This window comes from Euprymna scolopes, chromosome 15 (genome assembly GCF_053919585.1).
Source record: "Euprymna scolopes isolate OS-2025 chromosome 15, ASM5391958v1, whole genome shotgun sequence".
NCBI classification, from domain to species: Eukaryota; Metazoa; Mollusca; class Cephalopoda; order Sepiida; family Sepiolidae; genus Euprymna; species Euprymna scolopes.
The window spans coordinates 53899935-53923826 of NC_136496.1; the positions used below are offsets into that span (position 1 = coordinate 53899935).

The window sequence follows — 23892 nt, forward strand, 5'->3', positions numbered from 1 at the left end:
TAATTTTATTTTATATACACACGCATTAAGATGCCCTTTTGCGTGTGTCCACGCATTTCAAAACGATACTGTGTCTGTCAGTTTGTTTGTATGTTTGTCTGATTGCTTATCATTTTAACAGTCGTTAAATGTCTAAACACATTTACATTGAATGGATGCATCTTGACAATATGAGTTTTTTACAAAGTAAAATCTAAAAAAATAGAAATCAGACAAAATTTCACAAAATTCTTTTTAAAAATGAAATTAAATGATCAAAACAAACAATGTTTTCGGCGTGATATTATTTGATATTTAATCTCATGTGAAGTGATATACACGCTTTAAAATTCGGATAAATGCGTCCTTGAATTTTGAGAGCGAAAATTGTTTTTTTTTTACATATATAGAAATAGTTCATGCAAAAATAAAATGAATAATAAATAAACTAAATAAAATATCAGATTTTTAAAGATCAAGCATTTTCATTTGAAACATGAAAAACAAAAGCAATAGTCATCCTACCTTTGAAGTCTGCTAAAAAAAAAAATAAATAAATTTTTTTAAAAAGATGCCATCACATTTTTTAAGTCTCCATGCTTTCTTTTTTTTTTCTTTTTTTTTTTTTTTCTTTTTGTCCTTCCTTGATTTTTTCCTTTTTGCGACTTATCAAAGTTGTTAATTTAAAAATGTATTATTTTAAACTTGTTCAAAAAATGAAATTTGATCTGGAAGGTTTTAAATGCTCTGATTCCGACGAACACGAAGTTGAAACACCGCTATTATCGAGAGTGATAATTGTACAAATAAAGTTGATCTTCCGCTGCGTGAGCGCCGTTATAACTGTCCATTGATCCGTCTTATGCTGCGCCATATTGGATTTGACAATGCGTGCGTGAGAAACAATTCCAGCGATTCTGAATCCTTTGCGTTTATTGTGGGTGAAAACTGATGCGCCGGAATGACCGCTACCGGCGCCGCACACTCGGGTAATGAGGTTATGATTGAGAAACGTTCTTCCCGTTTCCCATGGACAAGTGTAGAGTCCGAATTTCGGCTTCTGTCGAAAAGAGAAGCCCATATAATGCATGTCGAACGACATCATGTTTCTGTTGGGCGCTTCGAAACGCATGAACTCCCGGCGACCAGTGGCCGCCGTCACAAGTTCTAGGATGGCGTAATCACTCACGTAGCGTTCGGTATTCATGGAATTGCCAACTAACATCCAACCTTTCGGTACTGTAACTGTTTTGACGTAATGAATGCGTTTCATAGACGTGACTTCCTGAATGGCAACTTGTAAATTCTTGTGACTTGTGCGGCCGTTGTGAACGCAATGTGCTGCGGTCAGGACGAAGCGAGGTGATATCAGAGTTCCAGAACAACCAGAAGACAAAAGAACAACGTTATTGCTATAATCTTGCAATGCATAAAGTAGATTTCGAGAGAGGCAAGAATATCTCTTGCGCCTTTTAATTTTATCACTGATCGCCCTCGATTTATCGTCGTAGCTGATGTGGTGGCTATTTTTGCCCTGAGAATTAACTGCTCTAGATAATGCCCAACCCCGACCGGTAATTTTAATTCCCGTCACCGGTTCTTTCATTAATTCGGATAATTTCTCTCTGGCTGACAGAATATCATATAAAGGCAACGTGGTCAAGAGAAACTGAGACATATTAGAGATTTGCCGCAATTCAGCGTTGCTTAGTAACAAAGATTGTTTAGGTCGTCGTATCTCTGTTTGCTGATTTTCCATTTCTATAGCTCGCGTTCGTAAATCGATTGGCATAATGTGAATATAACATAGTCCGACTAGAATCCAATACAAAATGTAATGTATTCGTGATAACGACTTTTTGCTTGTTACCATGTTGCTAAAGATGTGTTGGTGTTTCGTAGAGGAAGTCTTCTCAAAAGTGTTTTAATGCAGCACGAAAATTGTTTTTAAAGAATTATGATCCAAGGTTTGAATTCAATTTTGTTATAACTTTCTTTTCGGTAATATTGATTTTTGCTTGATTGCTGATAATTTTGTAAGATTTTTTATTCCAACCGAAGTTGTAATTTTACTTATAGGTGAATGAACAATTCGTCTGTGTTCCTTAGAAGTTAACGCAGTATAAAAGATTTTGTTCACTTTCAAAGGAATTGAAATTTGGTTTTTCGTTTTAGTTGATCTTGTAAAGTTCTCAAAGTTGTTTCACGACAACCAATGGGTTTTTTTTTTCGGTTATCAATGCGGATAATTATTTTGCATATCTCTACAAGTTCGATTCCAAAATAAGTTCTTATTCCTCAAAGGCAAAGAACGGTCAGAAAATTTTTGAAAAGTTGCAGTAAAAATATTCCTTCTTTTGACGAGAAACGCTTCATACACTGGCTATTATAAAGGGTTTCGTCTCCCACGTGATCGATTTTAATGTCCATTAATGCTTTTCTATCGTCCAATGATAATAACCGCTGGAAGATCAAGCAGAAATATATGATGAAAGATGAATGAAAGCTTGAAGATGTTTATCTTTTTGAGGGGAAATAAGAAATGCCTATGAAGGTTAATGATTGGAAATTGTCTGGCGAAGCAAACATAAAATAATCTTTAAATAGATTCTTATATGAATCTGTTAAGCATAAAAAATAGTACGCGTCGAAAGAATCATCAGGAAAAATGCATGTGGAACTGCATTTTTATTAGAAGCGTTTCGACAGTTTCTGTTGTCTCGGTGACGTTAGGCAATTTATATTCCAGAATGAAAATGTAATTTCGCGTGGGGTTTGTACATAAAAATGGCTCTTCCTAATTGGAGCATTGTCATCGGTGTTTGATTATATACTATTGTTTGTTTGAGAAAATATTCATCGATTGTTTTTACATTTCATACATTCAGTTTAATGTTCAAACCTTTTGCAATTACTTTATTAATATTTTCTTTTCAAGAATTTCTAGTGTTATTTTGATCTATTTCCCACATTGCATTTCAATTCATAAATAACTACAAAAGTTATTATATTTGCTTAATGAATGATAAGAGACTTTGATAGAACTTTTTATTCTTTAAATAACTGATCGGAAATAGGAGTAAAAACAATATCAAATATATTTGAAGGCAGCAAGATTAAATACGACATGCTAAAACTGTGTAACTTCTTAGCAAAAACAAAAAACAAAACAATCATAATAACAGGATTTTTACTAAATGGAAAAATCTTTATTATAATAAACAGGTGATTTTTATACTTTAAACATGAATTTTTGTTTAAATTTTGTGTTAATTTTATATTTGTGCTTTTTTGTATAATGTATATGTTCTGTTTTTATGATTAATTTCTCATTGAAATTTAATATAATTATCTTTTTGTTTTATTTGTATTTTTCTTATAGATTAGTTATTTTGTTTTTCTGCTTTAAAGCAATTTTTTCTTTTCTAATCTAATCATATCATGTATTTTACTACAAGTTTACAGCAATTTGAGTCAAAGTATTCTATATTATATCATGATTGCTTTTTTATTTAAAGATATATTTTTTGCTTTTTGTTTTTTTATGTGTATTTTTAACGTAAGAATATGTTAAACTGTTTTGAGTTATGTACTTTTAAATATTTTTTTAATTGAAAATATATTATCTTTTCTTTTTAATTTCCTTTTTTTTCTGTTCTAAGAATAATCAAACTTTTATTTAATCGTTCTTTTATTTCTTATATTTCTTATTATTTCTTTTTATTTCTTTTTATGTCTTTTTGTTTCTTTTTGTTTCTTTTTATTTCTTTTATTTCTTTTTATTTCTTTTTATTTCTTTTTATTTCTTTTTATTTCTTTTTATTTCTTTTTATGTCTTTTTGTTTCTTTTTGTTTCTTTTTGTTTCTTTTTATTTCTTATTATTTCTTATTATTTCTTTTTATGTCTTTTTGTTTCTTTTTATTTCTTTTTATTTCTTTTTATTTCTTTTTATGTCTTTTTGTTTCTTTTTGTTTCTTTTTGTTTCTTTTTATTTCTTTTTATTTCTTATTATTTCTTTTTATTTCTTTTTATTTCTTTTTATTTCTTTTTATTTCTTTTTATGTCTTTTTGTTTCTTTTTGTTTCTTTTTATTTCTTTTTATTTCTTTTATTTCTTTCTGTTTCTTTTTTCACATCCATTCTTTCATGCGTTTTGCTTGTTTGGTTTTCATAAAAAATCTTAAAACTTTTTTTTTTACTTTTTTCCTTCGTTTTTATGTCGTTTTTCTTTTCTTTTTTCTGTCCCTTTTCGGAGTTGTTTTGTCTTCCTTTCTGTATTATCGAGAATAAACCGTTCCAATGTGTTTATTTGTGCTTAATTCATTTGTAAATAGTTTAGTAAAAGCCGAGAAAAAAGGCAGTAAAAATCGTCGAATTTTCCGTTTGTTTGCGTAGTAATTCCGTAGAACAAAGAGGGAACCGGGATGACAACGACTGCTAAACAATTATAGAAAGATATCCCTCCGACCACAACGGCTGGCGCTACGTTATGCTGAATATAGTTAATCTCCTTTGAAATCACGATCTTATTTCGACTATCCTTCCGTTCAATATAAAACACACGTGATAATATTGAATAAGGTTTCGCAGACTATAACTTCCGCTGGCATTTACAATTTGCTAAACTTTGAAATCTCGACATACACAAAAACACAATACAAAATATGTGTAGTGTAGACATTACGTGTAGCGGCTGTTCGAGCGTGTGAGTGCATTTGTCTGAATGAAAGACTTGTAGGTGGTTGGTTCAGTGAGATTAAATGTGCGTGCATGAGGGCGTACGCTATAGTAGGCTCGTGCGCCATTCAGAGAAGATTCATTCATAAATTTATTTTACAGTAGCGAGAGCGTGCACACGTGCGCGATTAAATGAAATGAAAGTACTGTAACTAAGACACTGGCAGTGGCCCAGAATCGAACTGTGCCAGAATATCACTCTTTACACGCACAGACATACACGCGCACACACATATACGTCTGTGTGTAAGTATATAATTCCATAATAAGTTATTACACACGCACACACACACACACACACACACATATATATATATATATATATATATATATATATATATATATATAGAGAGAGAGAGAGAGAGAGAGAGAGAGAGAGAGAACAGCCGTTCTTATCTATTACATGGTGCCTATTTGTCTATCATCCATACATATAATTTATTTGCTTGATCTCTCTATACTTTTATTGCGAACATAAATCTATTACGTGTATATACATATATATACATATATATATATATATATATATATATATATATATATATATATATATATATATTCCGGTTATAAGATAGACGAATATTGGCTGAAGAGAGCTTGATAAGGATACCTTAAACGGGCCTTATTATCGGGCTTGAAACCGACGGTACCAATGACCTGTCTCAACTAACAACTTTCTGTACACAAAATATAAGTACGCTCTTAAAATTTGGATTTTCCTTTTAATTGAGCACTCTGCTGGAATTCTTTTTCCAAAAAAAACTAATCAATTATATATATATATATATATATATATATATATATATATATATATATATATATATATATATAAGAGAGGGGGAGAGAGAGAGAGAGAGAGAGAGAGAGAGAGAGAGAAAATACATATAAATATATGTGTGTGTTCGGTATTTATTTCCAAAATGCATATTACGGAAGTAATTATGAATGGTATGAAAATATACTTATGGCAAGTAATCATCAAACAATTAGCCTGATGATTTTCTTTGGGAATGGGTCATAAAGTTTTCTGTGTAACTTACTTGTCATAAGTATATTCTCATGCTATACGTATATGTGTGTGTGTGCAAAAGTGCGTACACATATTAAGAATAGAAAACTACTCAATCTGATATGATTTTTTAGAAGAACAAAAGGTGTCAAATAAAATGTACAAAATCACTACTTTATCAATTTAGTAACTTCTGGAAATGAAAAGCCGAATTAAGACAGCGGATCCTGCACACAGAAATGGCTTATGACTTTATATATAACTTTATTACAATAATAAATATTTCAAACGTACTGATGGTACAGTTTTTACTTAAGCAGAATATTAAATTGCTCTCATCGTGCATTGATTCCAGACTTTACTATCTATACATATATATATATATATATAGATAGATAGATATATGTCTATATATATTAGTGTGTGTGTGCGAGTGTGTGTGTGTGTGCGAGCGCGCGTGTGTGTGTGTGCGTGTGTGTGTGTTTAGCAACTTGGAACAAAAGCCAGATTAATTCGGTGGAACTGGATTTATGAAAAGTCTACAAACATTCAGAAAAATAATCATATTAAAATATTGATGCGTGGGAAGCCATCGAAGTATTCTGATCAGTGATAAAAGTTAAAAATCATATATATGCACTCTCTTTCTCTTTCTTTCTCTCTCTCTCTCTCTCTCTCTCTCTCTCTCTAAACATATATATATATATATATGTGTGTGTGTGTGTGTGTGTGTGTGTGAGAGAGAGAGAGAGTGAATGCGTGTGTGTAGGCGTGTCTTACTATATTTATACAATGAGCATGTAAATATTTTTTAAAAATATTTTCAAATATATGCCTATCTCTCTATGTCACTGTTTATATATATATATGTGTGTGTGTGTGTGTGTGTATGTGTGTGTGTGTTTATAAAAAATTAAAAATCATTAATATTTATTGAATATATATCTATAATATAAAGCTGAACGTCTGTCTGTGTGTTTGGTCACGAATAGGCTCCTATATGGTTGACTATTATAGAAAACTGATCACATATAATGATAGAAAATGTATCGAGACACAGGAATGAGTATGTTTGACCTGGCATAATGATGATTCATTAAAATTGCGGGGTATGCGTACGCGCCTGGTCCACAAAGTATGGAAATAAAGACTTTTCATATCTATCTGTGTAAGTATACTTTGATAATTATGTTTCAGTTTGAAGAAATACGGTATAATAAAATTATGGGGTGTTCGTTCGCGTCTGACCTCCATAGAATGGAAATATGTCACAAAGTTTAACAAGGTTTTTTTAATATTGATCCACAGAATATTGTGATAAGTGTTTAAGTGTGAACAGGTATGGTATAATAAATTATGGGGTTTATCTATTTTATTTTTACTTCCATCATATTTTGCTTTGGTTTTGATACCCCCATAATTCAAAGCTATCTCTTTACAACTCTTCCTTTTCATAATCTATCATACTTTCATAAATCAGAGTCCATTTTCTGTAGGCTGTTTTTGAACCCAGTCAAAAACGGGTACTTTTGCTAGTATATATATATATATATATATATATATATATATATATATATATATATATATATATACTAGACTACCCGTGACCCGTTTGGTCAGTATGTTATATTACCTATGGAATTCATGTATAGGCGTGACACTTGTGACGTAAAGAAAATAGGATTTTTCTGATATAGCAGAACCATTTCTATACAAGTATATTAAAATGAAAAATCACGGACGGATCACTAAAAAAAAAATCCTTCTTATTCGTGTAAAGTTACCTATTTTTCCGAATAATCGCTCAAAATCGAAAATTAAACATGATTTTCCTACGAATCGAACGCCGACGAAAGTCATTTAGCAGCAAAAACGCACATGAACCTACCCATGAGAAATATAAGAATGAAAAACCCATATTGGAATCCTTCAACCAAGTTATAGAAACTTATAATCTAAAAAAAAATAATTAATAAAGCCTGACGCAAAAACATAAAACCTAATTTATTTAGGTTTTATGTTTTTGCGTCAGGCTTTATTCATTATTTTTTTATTTTTTTATAATTTTTTTATAATAAAATAAAACTAATATTGAAACAGATTAGTAAATGTGTCAACAAATTCACCGTTCTCACACAACTATTTTGTATCTAGAAATGTAAGCAAAAAATAAAAAAAGGAAGGAAGGAATGGAAAAGGGACGGATAGAGAGTAGTAGTAGTAGTAGTAGTAGTAGTAGTAGTAGTAGTAGTAGTAGTAGTAGTAGTAGTAGTAGTAGTAGTAGTAGAAGAAGTCTTGGCTTTACTACAATTGTTCTTATGTTTGTCAATGGGTTAAAGTTGTTTAGTTGTAAGAAAATAGCGACAGTATAGTTGTAATAAAGAATAGTTGCAAAACACCCCCACTCTTCCCATGTTAAATAATAATTTCGAAATAATAACGTTAATATTTCAGTGCGCAGGTCAAAATCTGCAAATAAAGCGATTTGTGTTTATTTGTTTACGATGTTATGGGTTAATGTTTATTGGCGCATGCGCAACCGGATGTCGAAAACAGGAAAGTATGTTACATTACTCGTTACAAAGTCATTTGAGTTTTATAATTATATATATATATATATATATATATAAGTGGAAAATGAAGTCACAAATACTATATATTGGCAAATACAGAATGATTCATTTATTTAATAAGGGTATACATACATTTAGTTGGAGGATAAAGGGGACTTTTTATACCAAGGTATTTCGAAAAAAAACATACAACGCCTAGAATCCCTAAATCGTCACCCATCTGGTACAAGCCAGGCTCATATATATATATATATATATATATATATATATATATATATATATATATAGAGAGAGAGAGAGAGAGAGAGAGAGAGAGAGATAGAGAGAGAGAGAGAGAGATAGGGGATGTATCCTTTATAGTATCAGACCTGACGGGATGGTTAATTATAGGTATAGACCGTTTAATACCATCGAAAAAGGTCCAGCAAAAACCTAACAGCCAGCCATGGTTCTCTCCAGAATGTGCTACTGCCATTGCGCACAGAAATCACAATTTCAACGTAATAGATGTATGGAAACTAAAGCCGCTTTCAGGACTGCCAGCAACCATTGTAAGAAAGTAATAAAGAACGCAAGAGAGTTGTATGCTCAATCCGTTAAGTCCTAAGTAGCTGAGCAACGGCTTGGTTCCCACCAGTTTTGGCAAATAGCAAACAGAATCCTGAACAGAAGCGTGTGCTCTATCCCAACTATCATCAATGGACCTGAGGTAATCTCGTCAGCATCAGACAAAGCCAAACTCTTTGCCAAGAACTTTGCAGCTAATTCTACTTTTGCGACCAAGGCCGCCAACCCCCAATATTTCCGCCTGTATCAGAAAACACGCTATGTGATATACGTATATCTGTACGTGATGTAGCCAAGCTAATCAAAAACCTTGATTCCAGTAAAGCAACTGGCCCTGACGGTATTCCAATTATAGTACTCAAAAAACTTCAACCTGAACTAGCGCCCATACTTACAAAACTGTTTGAACATTGTCTTAAGGAGAATTGCTTCCCATCACCCTGGAAAATTTCATCAGTATGCCCTTAGAATTCAGGTGATTGCTCATCCCCCTCTCAGTACAGGCCAATAAGTCTCCTGTGCGTCATGAGTAAGTTGCTGGAATCTGTATTAAATACAGAAGTAATCAACCATCTCAACAAAAATAACCTTCTTAGTTACACTCAATATGGTTTCCGTTCTGCTAGATCTACAGCAGATGTGCTTGCAGTTATATCTCATAGGATTATAAAATCTCTCGACGGAGGCAACCTTTCTAAGGAAATTGCTCTTGACATATCTAAGGTCTTTGATAGGGTATGGCATAAAGGTTTACTTCACAATATTTCTAGCTATGTCTTCTCAATTATTAAATCATTTCTTTCTGATAGGTTCATAAGAATAGTAGTTGAGGGGCAAAAATCAGAAGCTCACAGTATTAATGCTGGTGTCCCTCAGGGGTCCATCCTGGGCAAAATTCTTTTCCTGATCTACATTAATGATCTTCCAAATCACATTCTACATCATTTGTAGACATTTATGCTGACGACACTACCATTTATGGTAGCACATCTAAGACAGTAAACGACCAAGTTCTCTCCGATTCTTTATCCTCTGATCTTGAGCACGTAGTACAATGTGGAAAGAAGTGGCTGGTTACTTTTAATGCATCTAAAAGCAAGCTTTTATCTTTACATCATCAACATTCTGATCCACATCTGGCATCAATTAAAATGAATGGCTCTCGTCTTCAGGAGGCCTCGAGTTTTGACAAGCTTCTGGGCTTGACCATTACTCCTGATCTTAAATGGAACACGTACATCAAATCTGTTGCCAAGGCCGCTGGAAAAATGGTAGGATCTTTCTATCGATCCGGTAGATATCTCACTGCTGATGCAATTCTCTATCTATATAAGAGCCAGGTACGTCCAAGAATGGAATACTGTTGCCACATATGGGTAGGAGCTGCTAGAAACTAGAGACTTGAAAGCTGGACTTGTCCTGTCTTGATAGAGTTCACTATAGACTTCGTAGCCTCGTAGGAGATGTCCTTTTCTCTTCCCTGCAACCTCTATCTCATAGAAGAGATGTTGCGAGTTTGTCTCTGATGTATCGTTATTTTCATGGAAAGTGTTCGACTGAGCTTCAGACTATGGTCCCCCCTCGCCAAACTTTCACAAGAAACACTCGTCTAGCTGAAAACCCTATCAATAATTCCCCCCACTCTTTATCTGTGCCTAAACCTAAACGTATATTCCATGAACAAAGCTTCTTTCTTAGAACTGCACGCCTGTGGAATTTTCTCTCGTTTTCCTGCTTTCCAGCTGACTACAATATGGTTGTGTTCAAGTCTAACGTAAATAGGTTCCTGATGAGCCGTTCCATATAGGTTATCAAATTTACCGAATTTTCATTATTAATGAATACTATATTGTCCAATTTCTACTGTACACTCTTTAACCCTTATCCTTGAGTGGCCTCTTGGCCTTGATAATGTGGTGATGCCTGTGTAAAAAAATGAGAGAGAGAGAAATAATTTGATATATGTTTTCAGTCACTAGAGGAAATACAGGTGTAGGAGACCCTGATCTCAAAGGGTAGAAATCGCTGCAAAGTTCTTGGCAAATAGTTTTGCTTCGTCAGATGCTGAAGAAATTGCCTCATGTTTATTGATGATGGTAGAAATAGAGAACACGCTTTCATTTGTTATTCGGCAAAACTAGTGGGAACCAAGCCGCTGCTCAGCTACTGTAAATTTGACGTACTGAGCATACGAATCTCTTGCATTCTTCATTATTCTCCTACAATAGAAACAGATATTTCTGTGTGCAATGTCAGCGGCTCATTCTCTTGCACTTTTGCTGAAATTTCTTGAAGGGCATGAAGCGGTCTATACAGACAATTAACCATTCAGTCAGGTCATATAATATACAGGACAGTTTCAGAGGTATATATGATATAAATGTCCGGAAGTTATCCTAATCAGCTATAGATTATTTATACACAGTACGATGGAGAGGTACATCTGAGGATTTATTACATTATGTTTTTATCTTAACCGAGACAACTGAGTAATCAGAAGATCCAAATGGAGATAAAACGGAGGATAAGCATATTTCTGGGCAAGCTGCGAGAAAAAAGTCCAGGAGACTTGCACATTGTCTGTCGGAGTTGTGTTAGAGAATGGATAGAGAGAGATGGGGTGGAATTATAGAGTAGACACGTTGACCGGAAGTAAAAGATCAGCTGATTTGATTGCGTGTGAGTCATGTGATCAGGTTAGCTGAATCGTTGAGATTTGATTTGGACAACGGACGGCTTCCCGTTGTCTCCTCCTCTTCACTTCGAACGCTGACGTGTGTAGAAGAAGAACCCACACAGGCCGATTTCACTTTCCACCTTCTGCAGGACATCTGGGAAAAGTGAAATAAACTATAGAACCAATTCCTTGTCTTGGAGTGATTGAATCTTCATCCAAAAACAGGTATCAAGTCTCCCTCCAGGACGAGAAATTCCAGATGGTCCAACATCGAAGAAGCAGAGGTAGGTTCTGAAAATACATGTCACTCACACACGATTCCCTTTATGATACAACATAAATATATAATATAACACGTCATATCTTCTAATCCATTATTAGAGATGACGCAACAAACACTCAACCCTTTATTATAGAGACAATTCAACAAACACTCACAATCTTTTATAAATAGACAATATAACAAACGCTCATTTGGTGTCCGTTTACCAGTTTGCACATACGATGCGATACCGAACCTGGGGTGAAAACAACAAACGCTCGTTTGGTGTCGTGAGTGTGAAAAAAATCTCGAACCTGGTGGTTACCATAAAATATATATATATATTATATAGACACGACGAAAAGGAAGAAGAAAAAATATTGTACACTACACATAAAAAAGGAAAAGATAAAGAAAATTAAAGAAAAAAAAACAACAACGTAGGGTCCTTTCATTGAACAACGATGAAAAAAATAGACACAACGGAAAAACACATATTAAAATTATGTATAGTTAGATATTATATACTAAATTAATAGAAATAAGAAAAAAAACAGATAGCTAAATCGACATACTGATAACAAATTGGTGTAAAACAAAAGGAAAAAAGAAAAGAAGAAAAAGAAAATATAAACTTTAGTTACAGAGTTGAATGAAGTGACTTGTCACGATTACCAGAGAAACACATCAATCAAATATTTGTTATGAATTTATAGGTTAAACAATTATAAAGTTAAAATGTTGCAAAATTGTAAAAGCGTTGCGTACTTTGAGGAAAAGACAATGTGTATTTTTTTGTTTATTTGTTAAGAAACAATGGATACCTTCTGCTAATGTGGAATTGTTTTTTTTTTCACTAATTGTACGGTTTTTTTTCGTGAGAATTTTTTTTCTGTTGTGGAAAAATGTTATTGTATGTAAACTATTTTATGAAATGTTAAAATGTATGTTTTTTTAGATTAAGAAAAAAAAGAAAAAAACACAAGTGCTGTCTTAGGGTGATGGGATTCTGTGATTTCGAGTAGGATCAACATGGAAAAATCCATAGATGGAATCCCGATATATTTCGCTGAGCTATATGCCTTGAAAGGCAGTCGCGGTTACCGACCTGGAAAAAAAAAGTTTTTCCAATATAGCAAAGCAAAATGTGTTTCTATCCAACATAAGGGAGCAAATGGAGTTCCCCTGACGTGGCGTAAGTGGCAGTAGAGAAAATGGCAGAAAAGGCCATAATAAAAGTCACTCGGATAAGTAAAAGGTGATTTTTTTTTTTTCAGAAAACCCCAAGTGTTGGGTGACGTGGACAAATTTAGTTTCCATCGATTGTTATTTTGTGTTGAATTTTTGTTTTTGAAGGATTGTCTGAAAATTTTAAGTGAGTCGTTTTTTTTTGTTTTTGGAAACGACTATGTATTTTAATTGTAAATGTCTATGTATTTTTGTAAACGACTGTGTTTTTTAAAAAAAATTTTTTTCATTTTGGAGATTCTGTGAGGACCTCAAAATGTGCTGACGTGGACAATTTTGGGTTTCCACGAATCTAGGTTTTTGTTATTTGTAATTTTTATTGGTGAGATGAGACTTTGTGAATGATTATAAGAATTTTTTTTTAATTTGTATTTTCATGCGATTGATGTTTTCTCACAGCAGAATTGTGCAGGTTTTTTTCTTGTTCTTGGACATGTATTTTTTTTCGCAGAAGGAGGAGGAGTGGATTTTTGCCTTGTGGGATTTATTCAGATAATGATTAATTTATAAGTAAGAACATGTTGTTAATTAATTAATAATGATAGTAATAATAATGATAAGATGTTAAAAAAGAGAAAGGAATAAGATGTAAGCAGTGTAGGAGAAAAAAGATACACTACTGGGTTGAATAAGTTTGGAAGAGTCAACGGTTCAGTCGATATTTATTTTAATTTTCGAAATGGTTGTATTTTTTTTGTCGTTTTTTCGTGGGATTTTTCTCTGGATGAGTAATTCGGCGGGAGACATAGGAAAATGCTCTCGTAATATTATAAGAGAAATCTTTTATCTCGTATGAGTCATGTGCTTGTGGAAACGCGTTATAGCGTGACGAGAGATATTGTGATCTCTGCATGATGCTAAGATGCGAGATGGAGGCCATGGGGTCACAGAAAGTTGTTGACCTTCGAGGGCGCAAGGATTCGCGCCACATGGTATTATTTGTAGATGTAATTTTATTTATTTGATTTATGATTTATTGAATAATGGTATGACAGTTCCTTTGCCAGTGGGGTGAGCTTAGGATTCCCTTAGTAAAAGTGGGTAGTAAAAAAATGTATGTCTTCGTCATACATTTTTATAAATAAGGGGGAAAGGAATGTTAGAGAATGGATAGAGAGAGAGAGGGGGGGAGTGGAATTATAGTGTAGACACGTTGACCGGAAGTAAAAGATCAGCTGATTTGATTGCGTGTGAGTCATGTGATCAGGTTAGCTGAATCGTTGAGATTTGATTTGGACTCAGAAGACAACGGACGGCTTCCCGTTGTCTCCTCCTCTTCACTGGGGAGGGGGACGAACCCTGACGTGTGTAGAAGAAGAACCCACACAGGCCGATTTCACTTTCCACCTTCTGCAGGACATCTGGGAAAAGTGGAATAAACTATAGAACTAATTCCTTGTCTTGGAGTGATTGAATCTTCACCCAAAAACAGGTATCAAGTCTCCCTCCAGGACGAGAAATTCCAGATGGTCCAACATCGAAGAAGCAGAGGTAGGTTCTGAAAATACATGTCACTCACACACGATTCCCTTTATGATACAACATAAATATATAATATAACACGTAATCTCTTCTAATCCATTATTAGAGATGACGCAACAAACACTCACCCCTTTATTATAGAGCAACAACGTAACAGTTGGGCATACGGGTGGATTCGTGAATAATTTGTCAAGTTATAGGCAATAGAGAAATCATGACAGTATTTCTCCTCATCATTCGTCTTGTTTGAGTGGAGTAGCCATTCTGCATTGTGAACATTGAAGTCTCCGCAGACGTGAATGTTTGCTGGGGGGATGGGTAGACTAATTAGATCAATTTTCTCATAAATACTCTCAACGCTGTTTTGGGGTCAATAGAGGACAATTATGAACATGGTGCTGTGGGCAAGTGCTACTCTAAAACACACATATAAGGCAAATAAGGATCTTCTCTGGAGATGTCCCTACCACATCGAAATCATCTCTAATGTAGGTATATATTCAATGTCCATAGTGATTTTAGGGGACAGATTTTGATGTCAAGTTTGAGTATCCTTTAATTGCAAACTCATCTAGAGAAACAGTCGGTCAAATGACAGTTTCAGAACAAGAGGTCAGGTTTAGTTTCCTGGAATTGGATTCACTTACTTTCTCATATATATATATATATATATATATATATATATATATATATATATATATATATATATATATATGGGGGGGCGTGTGTGTGGGTGTGTGTTTCAGTGTTCTATAACGCTTTCATCTCATATTCTACGCAATTATGCAGAATGTAGAAGCGATGCATAAATAAAACCCAGCGTAAAAGTGAACTGAAAACAATCATCTGAACATAAATCATGATAAAACATAAAAATTGAATAAGTAATTAATGATCGTTTTGCAAAGGAATGTGCAAATTATTGAGTGTAGTCGCTCGAATATGCAAAACCGAGTATATTAAAAGTTCGTTTTAATAATTTTTAAATAAAAAAGTAGGCTTTTAATATCAGTGTTAGCCGGAAGACCAGATGTTGCCTGCGGTTAACAATGTTTCACACTCGCATATTTTATTTATTTATTTTTTGTTATCGAAATCCGTAAAATCGCCGATTTTTTCAATGGAATCGATTTATTGACTGCTCTTGTGCGGTGATAATGGCGTGAATTTAAGTTTAAAATATAAAAATAAAGTTCAATTGCTCTTTAAAAAGGAACATTAATTACGAACGCTCCCCTGTATTATCAAATAACCTACTGTTGATTTTATATTTCGGACCTTTCTGGTTGTAATAAAACTTCTCAAATGCACTTGAGCTGTTGGGCTGTATAAGATATTAACTTTGATCCAAATCGGCTGTTTTAAGATATTTTCGATTATCGATTATCGATTATCGATAGTTATCAAAAAAATTCCGATATAAAATCAATCTAAAAACACTACCAAAGATATAAATCACATTTGTGTGAAAAATTTATAAAAATAAGTCTCTCTTTCTCTCCTTCTCTCTCTATCTATACACACACACACACATATATATATATATATATATATATATATATATATATGTATGTATATAGTCCTATAAATTTGGGTTTTTTGTGTATTAATATATTCATATTACAAACCCTTTTTTATTTATTTAAAAAGAAAATATAACTTTGTTATATATGTGTCGTGGAATTGTATTTATCTACAAAAGATCTAGCTAATTTGCATATTCTTTTAAACATTCATTTTAATTAACTCCCTATTAGTGTTTTCGGTTTTCTCGTGAGATAATCATCTGTAGAAAACTATTACATGTAATTATATTCATGCAGATATTCTACATGATTTATACTTGCGTAATATTTACGTCAAAAAGGTAATAGAAAACACAAACCTCCGTCTACATATATTAATGTATGCGTATATATATATATATATGTGTGTGTGTGTGTGTGTGTGTGTGTGTGTGTGTGTGTGTGTGTGTGTGTGTTTAAAAATTTTACCTATCAAACTCCTTTGTCAGTTTTTGGTTTGCAGAACTAAAACTTAATATATAAGGTATTCGAACCCATACGAAACTTTAGCCAGGAAAAATCGATGCAAAAGTGTGAGCATTAAAAATATTTAAGCGTGTTTTACGACCGGACAACGTCGGACGGCTTGCTAGTATATATATATATATATATATATATATATATATATATATATATATATCGCTCTCTATCTCTATCTCTTTCTTTCTCTATATATATGATAAAAATATAAGAAAATATTAATATTTATTGAAACAAATATAATATATATATATATATATATATATATATATATATATATATATATATTATACATTTGAAAATAACTTCTGACGAGGACGCATCAGACCGTCTGAAACGTACGTAAACGATTTCAATGACTTATTACAATGATCCAAACATAATTCTCAATGAAAAACCAAGACACGGAATAACAAAATACTGTGAAAAATACACATTGTTGGTGACTACTCCCTTATTTAAATATATATATATATATATATATATATATATATATATATATATATATATATATATATATATATATGGCATATTTCATTAAATAAAATAGACGTTTTTAGTCTATTGATTCTATTTTCGATCCTTTCCAACTTCCAGTTTTCACTTCTGGCGGAAACTGGCTGATGTAATTACCATTTTTATTATAAGTCTGAGTACTTTCCAATCCTTCAGGATTCATCATCAGAAATAAATGAATCAAATTAGTTTTGAACAATTTATAATGTTTTTTTTTCTTCGTTGGTTAAATTTATTTGTTATCTATCCTTTTTTTTAATTTGGTTAATTATTTATTCATTTTTTGCGATTGGTTAAAATTATTAGCATTAGCTTTTAAAATGAAAATAACACTTCAGGGTGTTATTACTATTACTAAAGTTTATTTTATTAATAATTTGTTGTTTTTTTTTAGATTTTATTAGTAATTCTTCTAAGATATTAAGTTTCCGTTTATTATTGATTTGTTCAAGTAGTGTTGTCAACTAAACATTTTCCTAACTTGGGAAAAGATAATTAACCAACGAAGAAAAACCTTTAATTTTAGTCGACTTTTCATTGACTCTGCATACTTTAACTTATCATCACCTCAGGCCGTTTACTATATAGTTTAGTAATACACTTTAAATTCTCATTTTCGCTCCTTCGCACTTTTACTTCAACACCTGAAGATGATTCGTGGACGTGAAAGCAATAATTATGGAACTTTTAATAATATTTTTGATTTTGATATTAAAAAGATTGTACGGAAAATCGAAAAATTAAAACAAAGAATCATAAAGCAAAGTGTCTCTGTTGCATTTAATAATATTTGCTTGAATCAAAAATGCTGTCTAAATATATATATATATATATATATATATATATATATATATATATATATATATATATATATATATATATATATACTCTTTATTTGTTTTTACATAAGCAGTAATATATTGCTACACAATCATGAGCATGTTTCGGTCAGCTCGTTGCCAGTAACTAATCAGGCAATACCGCTTATACGAAAACAAAGTTCAATAAAATGTAGGTTATCTCAGCGCCTTGGATCCTTCTATTTCTACCCACTTGCAATGATTGGCACGAACTCATCATAGAGATTGATAATCTTGAAAATAAACACTGTTGCAAAATTTCACTATTTTCATTATTACTCACTAGTAATGCTTGGCAGTGATCGCTTACTGGCAAAAACAGTTAGTGTTCCATGGAATTTGAGTGAAAACAAACTTTCATATCTTTTCAGTATTCTCCGCCTCTTTTCAATCCCTATTTGGATTATCACACCAGTTGTCTAGTATTAAATGATCGGCGGTAACAAGCGATAGTTTTCACAGGAATTCTGATAACATTAGGATGTCGACGTTTTTTCTTTTGCAATCTTTTCATCCTTTCTTTCAAGAGTTTTATTTCCTTTTTTGAAGAACATTTACCTGACAATTATTTTTACGATACCGTAAGACAGAAAAATGATCTTAAAGGTATTAAATTGCTACAATGAATAAAATGAATAAAGAAGAAACATATTCGTTTATTTTTTTTAGAATATTTTGCTTTCAACGACAATTATTTTTATGGAAGAAGAAAGACTCATTTCTTACTAATACAGGGTGGTCGCTAGAAAAGCGGGAAATTTGAAGGTCAGCTTATATCATGAATAAAATGTGCGATTGCTACTTTTTGATTGGTTCTTTTGTTGTCGATCTTGGATTTTTAGGTGCAGACGCGGCAGTGAAGTGCACGGATGACATTTTGAGTATCTATGAGTATAATATAACAAATTATTCTTTGTACAAATAAATCGTTGTTTAACATATTTCCCGCTTTTCTAGCGACCACTTTATAGTATTGAGACTTTCAGAAAAAAATGAATTTGAAAAAATTGCTATTTTTAATTGTAAATTATACAGATTTATGTAAAAAGAGTGGACTTATTATTATTAGTAGTAGTAGTAGTAATATTATTATTATTAGTAGTAGTAGTAGTAGTAGTAGTAGTAGTAATATTATTATTATTAGTAGTAGTAGTAGTAGTAGTAGTTAGAAAGCGGGATCTGAAATTCTAAAGGTGCTATATATGTTCATTGTTTTTCGTATTAGCAATTTGATAGCTTCATAATCCATTCGTCTTTATACTATAGCAATTCTGTCGAGTAGTTTTAAAATCTATAAATGAAAACGGACAGACAAAACTGCAACTAAAATAAATATGATCGTTTCTGTGCATTTATTCATTTCGAGGAAAAACAATGTCACTAACATAAGCATTTTCTTTATTTTTATATCTTGCAAAAGAATATTTCTGTTCCTGCAAGATAATTCTGTTTCGCCAAGAGCAACAACTGCTTAGAATTCAGTCGCCAAGAAATTGTGAATGAAATTGTCACGTCATTTATAGCAGCCGGGTCTCTCATTCATAAAATAAAGAAAGAGTCACAGAGAAATTTATCAATGGACAGTGTGTTTAATAGTGCAGCATTACCCGAAATTGATTTTTCTAAACTGGAAGATTTCAAAATTACTACCGGAATATAGTTTCTCTTTTAGAAAACAAACGCTTCGCCTTGGCGTAATGGCACATTGCCGCTGTATACTACATGCAGTTCGATTCTCATAAGGAGTAATGAATATACGGAATCTCGAGTCAGACTAAGTTCATAAACTAAATGTACACTTTACGTACGCACACATACACACACACACGCACACACACACACAAACACACACACACACAAACAAGCACACACATAAAACCATATACATGTAGCATGAATTCAAGTATTCGTTGAAATTTTATGGAGTCATTGGAGTTACCAATCTTTTGGTTTTGAAACATATATAAAAAAATATATGTAGCTCAGCTACATATTACATCTACATTGTAGCTGGTTATATTCATAAGAGAACTGTTTGATTGTTGCAGCATAAAACTGCAACGGTTTGTGTATGTTAAAAACTGAATTTCTATTTGTCTGTAACTAAAGTTTTACTCGATTTTATATTCACCCGAAACAAAGCAGGTTGTCAGTGAGACACAAGGAATTATTATAAATAAGGGGCCATATTTAGTTCACGTTACATTTAAAGTACGTTGTTATAGTTGGGAGAATAGGGACAAGAGAGAAAATTTCAAAGGCAATTAGTTCGGGGAACAAAGCTTTTAGAAAAGAATAAAGCTTTCCAACATGTGAATATCTCTACAGTGAAGATGGCATTTTGCCTGGTCGAGTTTGAAGGATTCGTAAAACAACCACATGAATATAACATTGCTGCAATGGGAAAAAGGACTGTTGAAAGGAAAAAGAACTGTTGAAAGGAAAAAGGACTGTTGAAAGGAAAAAGAACTGTTGAAAGGACAAAGGACTGTTGAAAGGAAAAAGGACTGTTGAAAGGAAAAAGGACTGTTGAAAGGAAAAAGAACTGCTGAAAGGAAAAAGAACTGTTGAAAGGAAAAAGGACTGTTGAAAGGACAAAGGACTGTTGAAAGGAAAAAGAACTGTTGAAAGGAAAAAGGACTGTTGAAAGGAAAAAGAACTGTTGAAAGGAAAAAGGACTGTTGAAAGGAAAAAGAACTGTGGAAAGGAAAAAGAACTGTTGAAAGGAAAAAGGACTGTTGAAAGGAAAAAGGACTGTTGAAAGGAAAAAGAACTGTTGAAAGGAAAAAGAACTGTTGAAAGGAAAAAGGACTGTTGAAAGGACAAAGGACTGTTGAAAGGAAAAAGGACTGTTGAAAGGAAAAAGGACTGTTGAAAGGAAAAAGAACTGTTGAAAGGAAAAAGAACTGTTGAAAGGAAAAAGAACTGTGGAAAGGAAAAAGGACTGTTGAAAGGAAAAAGGACTGTTGAAAGGAAAAAGGACTGTTGAAAGGAAAAAGAACTGTTGAAAGGAAAAAGAACTGCTGAAAGGAAAAAGAACTGTTGAAAGGAAAAAGGACTGTTGAAAGGACAAAGGACTGTTGAAAGGAAAAAGAACTGTTGAAAAAAAAGGAACTGTTGAAAGGAAAAAGAACTGTTGAAAGGACAAAGGACTGTTGAAAGGAAAACGAACTGTTGAAAGAAAAAAGGACTGTTGAAAGAAAAAAGGACTGTTGAAAGGAAAAAGAACTGTTGAAAGGAAAAAGGACTGTTGAAAGGAAAAAAAAACTGTTGAAAGGAAAAAGAACTACTGAAAGGAAAAAGAACTGTTGAAAGGACAAAGGACTGTTGAAAGGAAAAAGAACTGTTGAAAGGAAAAAGAACTGTTGAAAGGACAAAAGACTGTTGAAAGGACAAAGGACTGTTGAAAGGAAAAAGGACTGTTGAAAGGAAAAAGGACTGTTGAAAGGAAAAAGAACTGTTGAAAGGAAAAAGGACTGTTGAAAGGAAAAAGAACTGTTGAAAGGAAAAAGAACTGTTAAAAGGAAAACGGACTGCTGAAAGGAAAAAGAACTGTTGAAAGGAAAAACCCCTGTTGAAAGGACAAAGAACTGTTGAAAGGAAAAAGAACTGTTAAAAGGAAAAAGGACTGTTGAAAGGAAAAAGAACTGTTGAAAGGAAAAAGGACTGTTGAAAGGAAAAAGGACTGCTGAAAGGAAAAAGAACTACTGAAAGGAAAAAGAACTGTTGAAAGGACAAAGAACTGTTGAAAGGAAAAAGGACTGTTGAAAGGAAAAAGAACTGTTGAAAGGAAAAAGAACTGCTGAAAGGAAAAAGAACTGTTGAAAGGAAAAAGAACTGTTGATAAGAAAAAGAACTGTTGAAAGGAAAAAGGACTGTTGAAAGGAAAAAGGACTGTTGAAAGGAAAAAGGACTGTTGAAAGGAAAAAGAACTGTTGAAAGGAAAAAGAACTGTTGAAAGGAAAAAGGACTGTTGAAAGGAAAAAGAACTGTTGAAAGGACAAAGGACTGTTGAAAGGAAAAAGGACTGTTGAAAGGAAAAAAGACTGTGGAAAGGAAAAAGAACTGTTGAAAGGAAAAAGAACTGTTGAAAGGACAAAGGACTGTTGAAAGGAAAAAGGACTGTTAAAAGGAAAAAGAACTGTTGAAAGGAAAAAGAACTGTTGAAAGGAAAAAGAACTGCTGAAAGGAAAAAGGACTGTTGAAACGAAAAAAAACTGTTGAAAGGACAAAGGACTGTTGAAAGGAAAAAGGACTGTTGAAAGGACAAAGGACTGTTGAAAGGACAAAGGACTGTTGAAAGGAAAAAGGACTGTTGAAAGAAAAAAAAACTGTTGAAAGGAAAAAGAACTGTTGAAAGGACAAAGGACTGTTGAAAGGAAAAAAGACTGTTGAAAGGAAAAAGGACTGTTGAAAGGAAAAAGAACTGTTGAAAGGAAAAAGAACTGTTGAACGGAAAAAGAACTGCTGAAAGGAAAAAGGACTGTTGAAAGGAAAAAGGACTGTTGAAAGAAAAAAGAACTGTTGAAAGGAAAAAGAACTGTTGAAAGGAAAAAGGACTGTTGAAAGGACAAAGGACTGTTGAAAGGAAAAAGGACTGCTGAAAGGAAAAAGGACTGTTGAAAGGAAAAAGGACTGCTGAAAGGAAAAAGGACTGTTAAAAGGAAAAAGAACTGTTGAAAGGAAAAAGAACTGTTGAAAGAAAAAAGGACTGTTGAAAGAAAAAAGAACTGTTGAAAGTACAAAGGACTGTTGAAAGGAAAAAGGACTGTTGAAAGAAAAAAGGACTGTTGAAAGAAAAAAGAACTGTTGAAAGTACAAAGGACTGTTGAAAGGAAAAAGAACTGTTGAAAGAAAAAAGGACTGTTGAAAGAAAAAAGAACTGTTGAAAGTACAAAGGACTGTTGAAAAGAAAAAGAACTGTTGAAAGAAAAAAGGACCGTTGAAAGAAAAAAGAACTGTTGAAAGTACAAAGGACTGTTGAAAGGAAAAAGAACTGTTGAAAGAAAAAAGGACTGTTGAAAGAAAAAAGAACTGTTGAAAGGACAAAGGACTGTTGAAAGGACAAAGGTCTGTTGAAAGGAAAAAGAACTGCTGAAAGGAAAAAGGACTGTTGAAAGGAAAAAGGACTGTTGAAAGGACAAAGGACTGTTGAAAGAAAAAAGGACTGTTGAAAGAAAAAAGAACTGTTGAAAGAACAAAGGACTGTTGAAAGAAAAAAGAACTGTTGAAAGGAAATAGGACTGTTGAAATGACAAAGGACTGTTGAAAGAAAAAAGAACTGTTGAAAGGAAAAAGAACTGTTGAAAGGAAAAAGAACTGTTGAAAGGAAAAAGGACTGTTGAAAGAAAAAAGGACTGTTGAAAGAAAAAAGGACTGTTGAAAGAAAAAAGAACTGTTGAAAGGAAAAAGAACTGTTGAAAGGAAAAAGGACTGTTGAAAGAAAAAAGGACTGTTGAAAGAAAAAAGAACTGTTGAAAGGAAAAAGGACTGCTGAAAGGAAAAAGGACTGTTGAAAGAAAAAGGACTGTTGAAAGAAAAAAGAACTGTTGAAAGGAAAAAGGACTGTTGAAAGGAAAAAGAACTGCTGAAAGGAAAAAGGACTGTTGAAAGGAAAAAGGACTGTTGAAAGAAAAAAGAACTGTTGAAAGGAAAAAGAACTGTTGAAAGGAAAAAGGACTGTTGAAAGGACAAAGGACTGTTGAAAGGAAAAAGGACTGCTGAAAGGAAAAAGGACTGTTGAAAGGAAAAAGGACTGCTGAAAGAAAAAAGGACTGTTGAAAGGAAAAAGAACTGTTGAAAGGAAAAAGAACTGTTGAAAGAAAAAAGGACTGTTGAAAGAAAAAAGAACTGTTGAAAGTACAAAGGACTGTTGAAAGGAAAAAGGACTGTTGAAAGAAAAAAGGACTGTTGAAAGAAAAAAGAACTGTTGAAAGT

General features: G+C 32.8%; 1 protein-coding gene across 1 annotated transcript; it reads right to left on the minus strand.

Moving 5' to 3' along the window:
• Positions 1–293: 293 nt before the first annotated feature.
• Positions 294–4775, minus strand: LOC145293828 (inactive serine protease 35-like). The gene has a single exon (XM_080140478.1). The coding sequence runs from the start codon at positions 1850–1852 to the stop codon at positions 689–691; it is 1164 nt and encodes a 387-aa protein (XP_079996604.1). The 5' UTR covers positions 1853–4775; the 3' UTR covers positions 294–688.
• Between the last annotated feature and the right edge of the window lie 19117 nt (positions 4776–23892).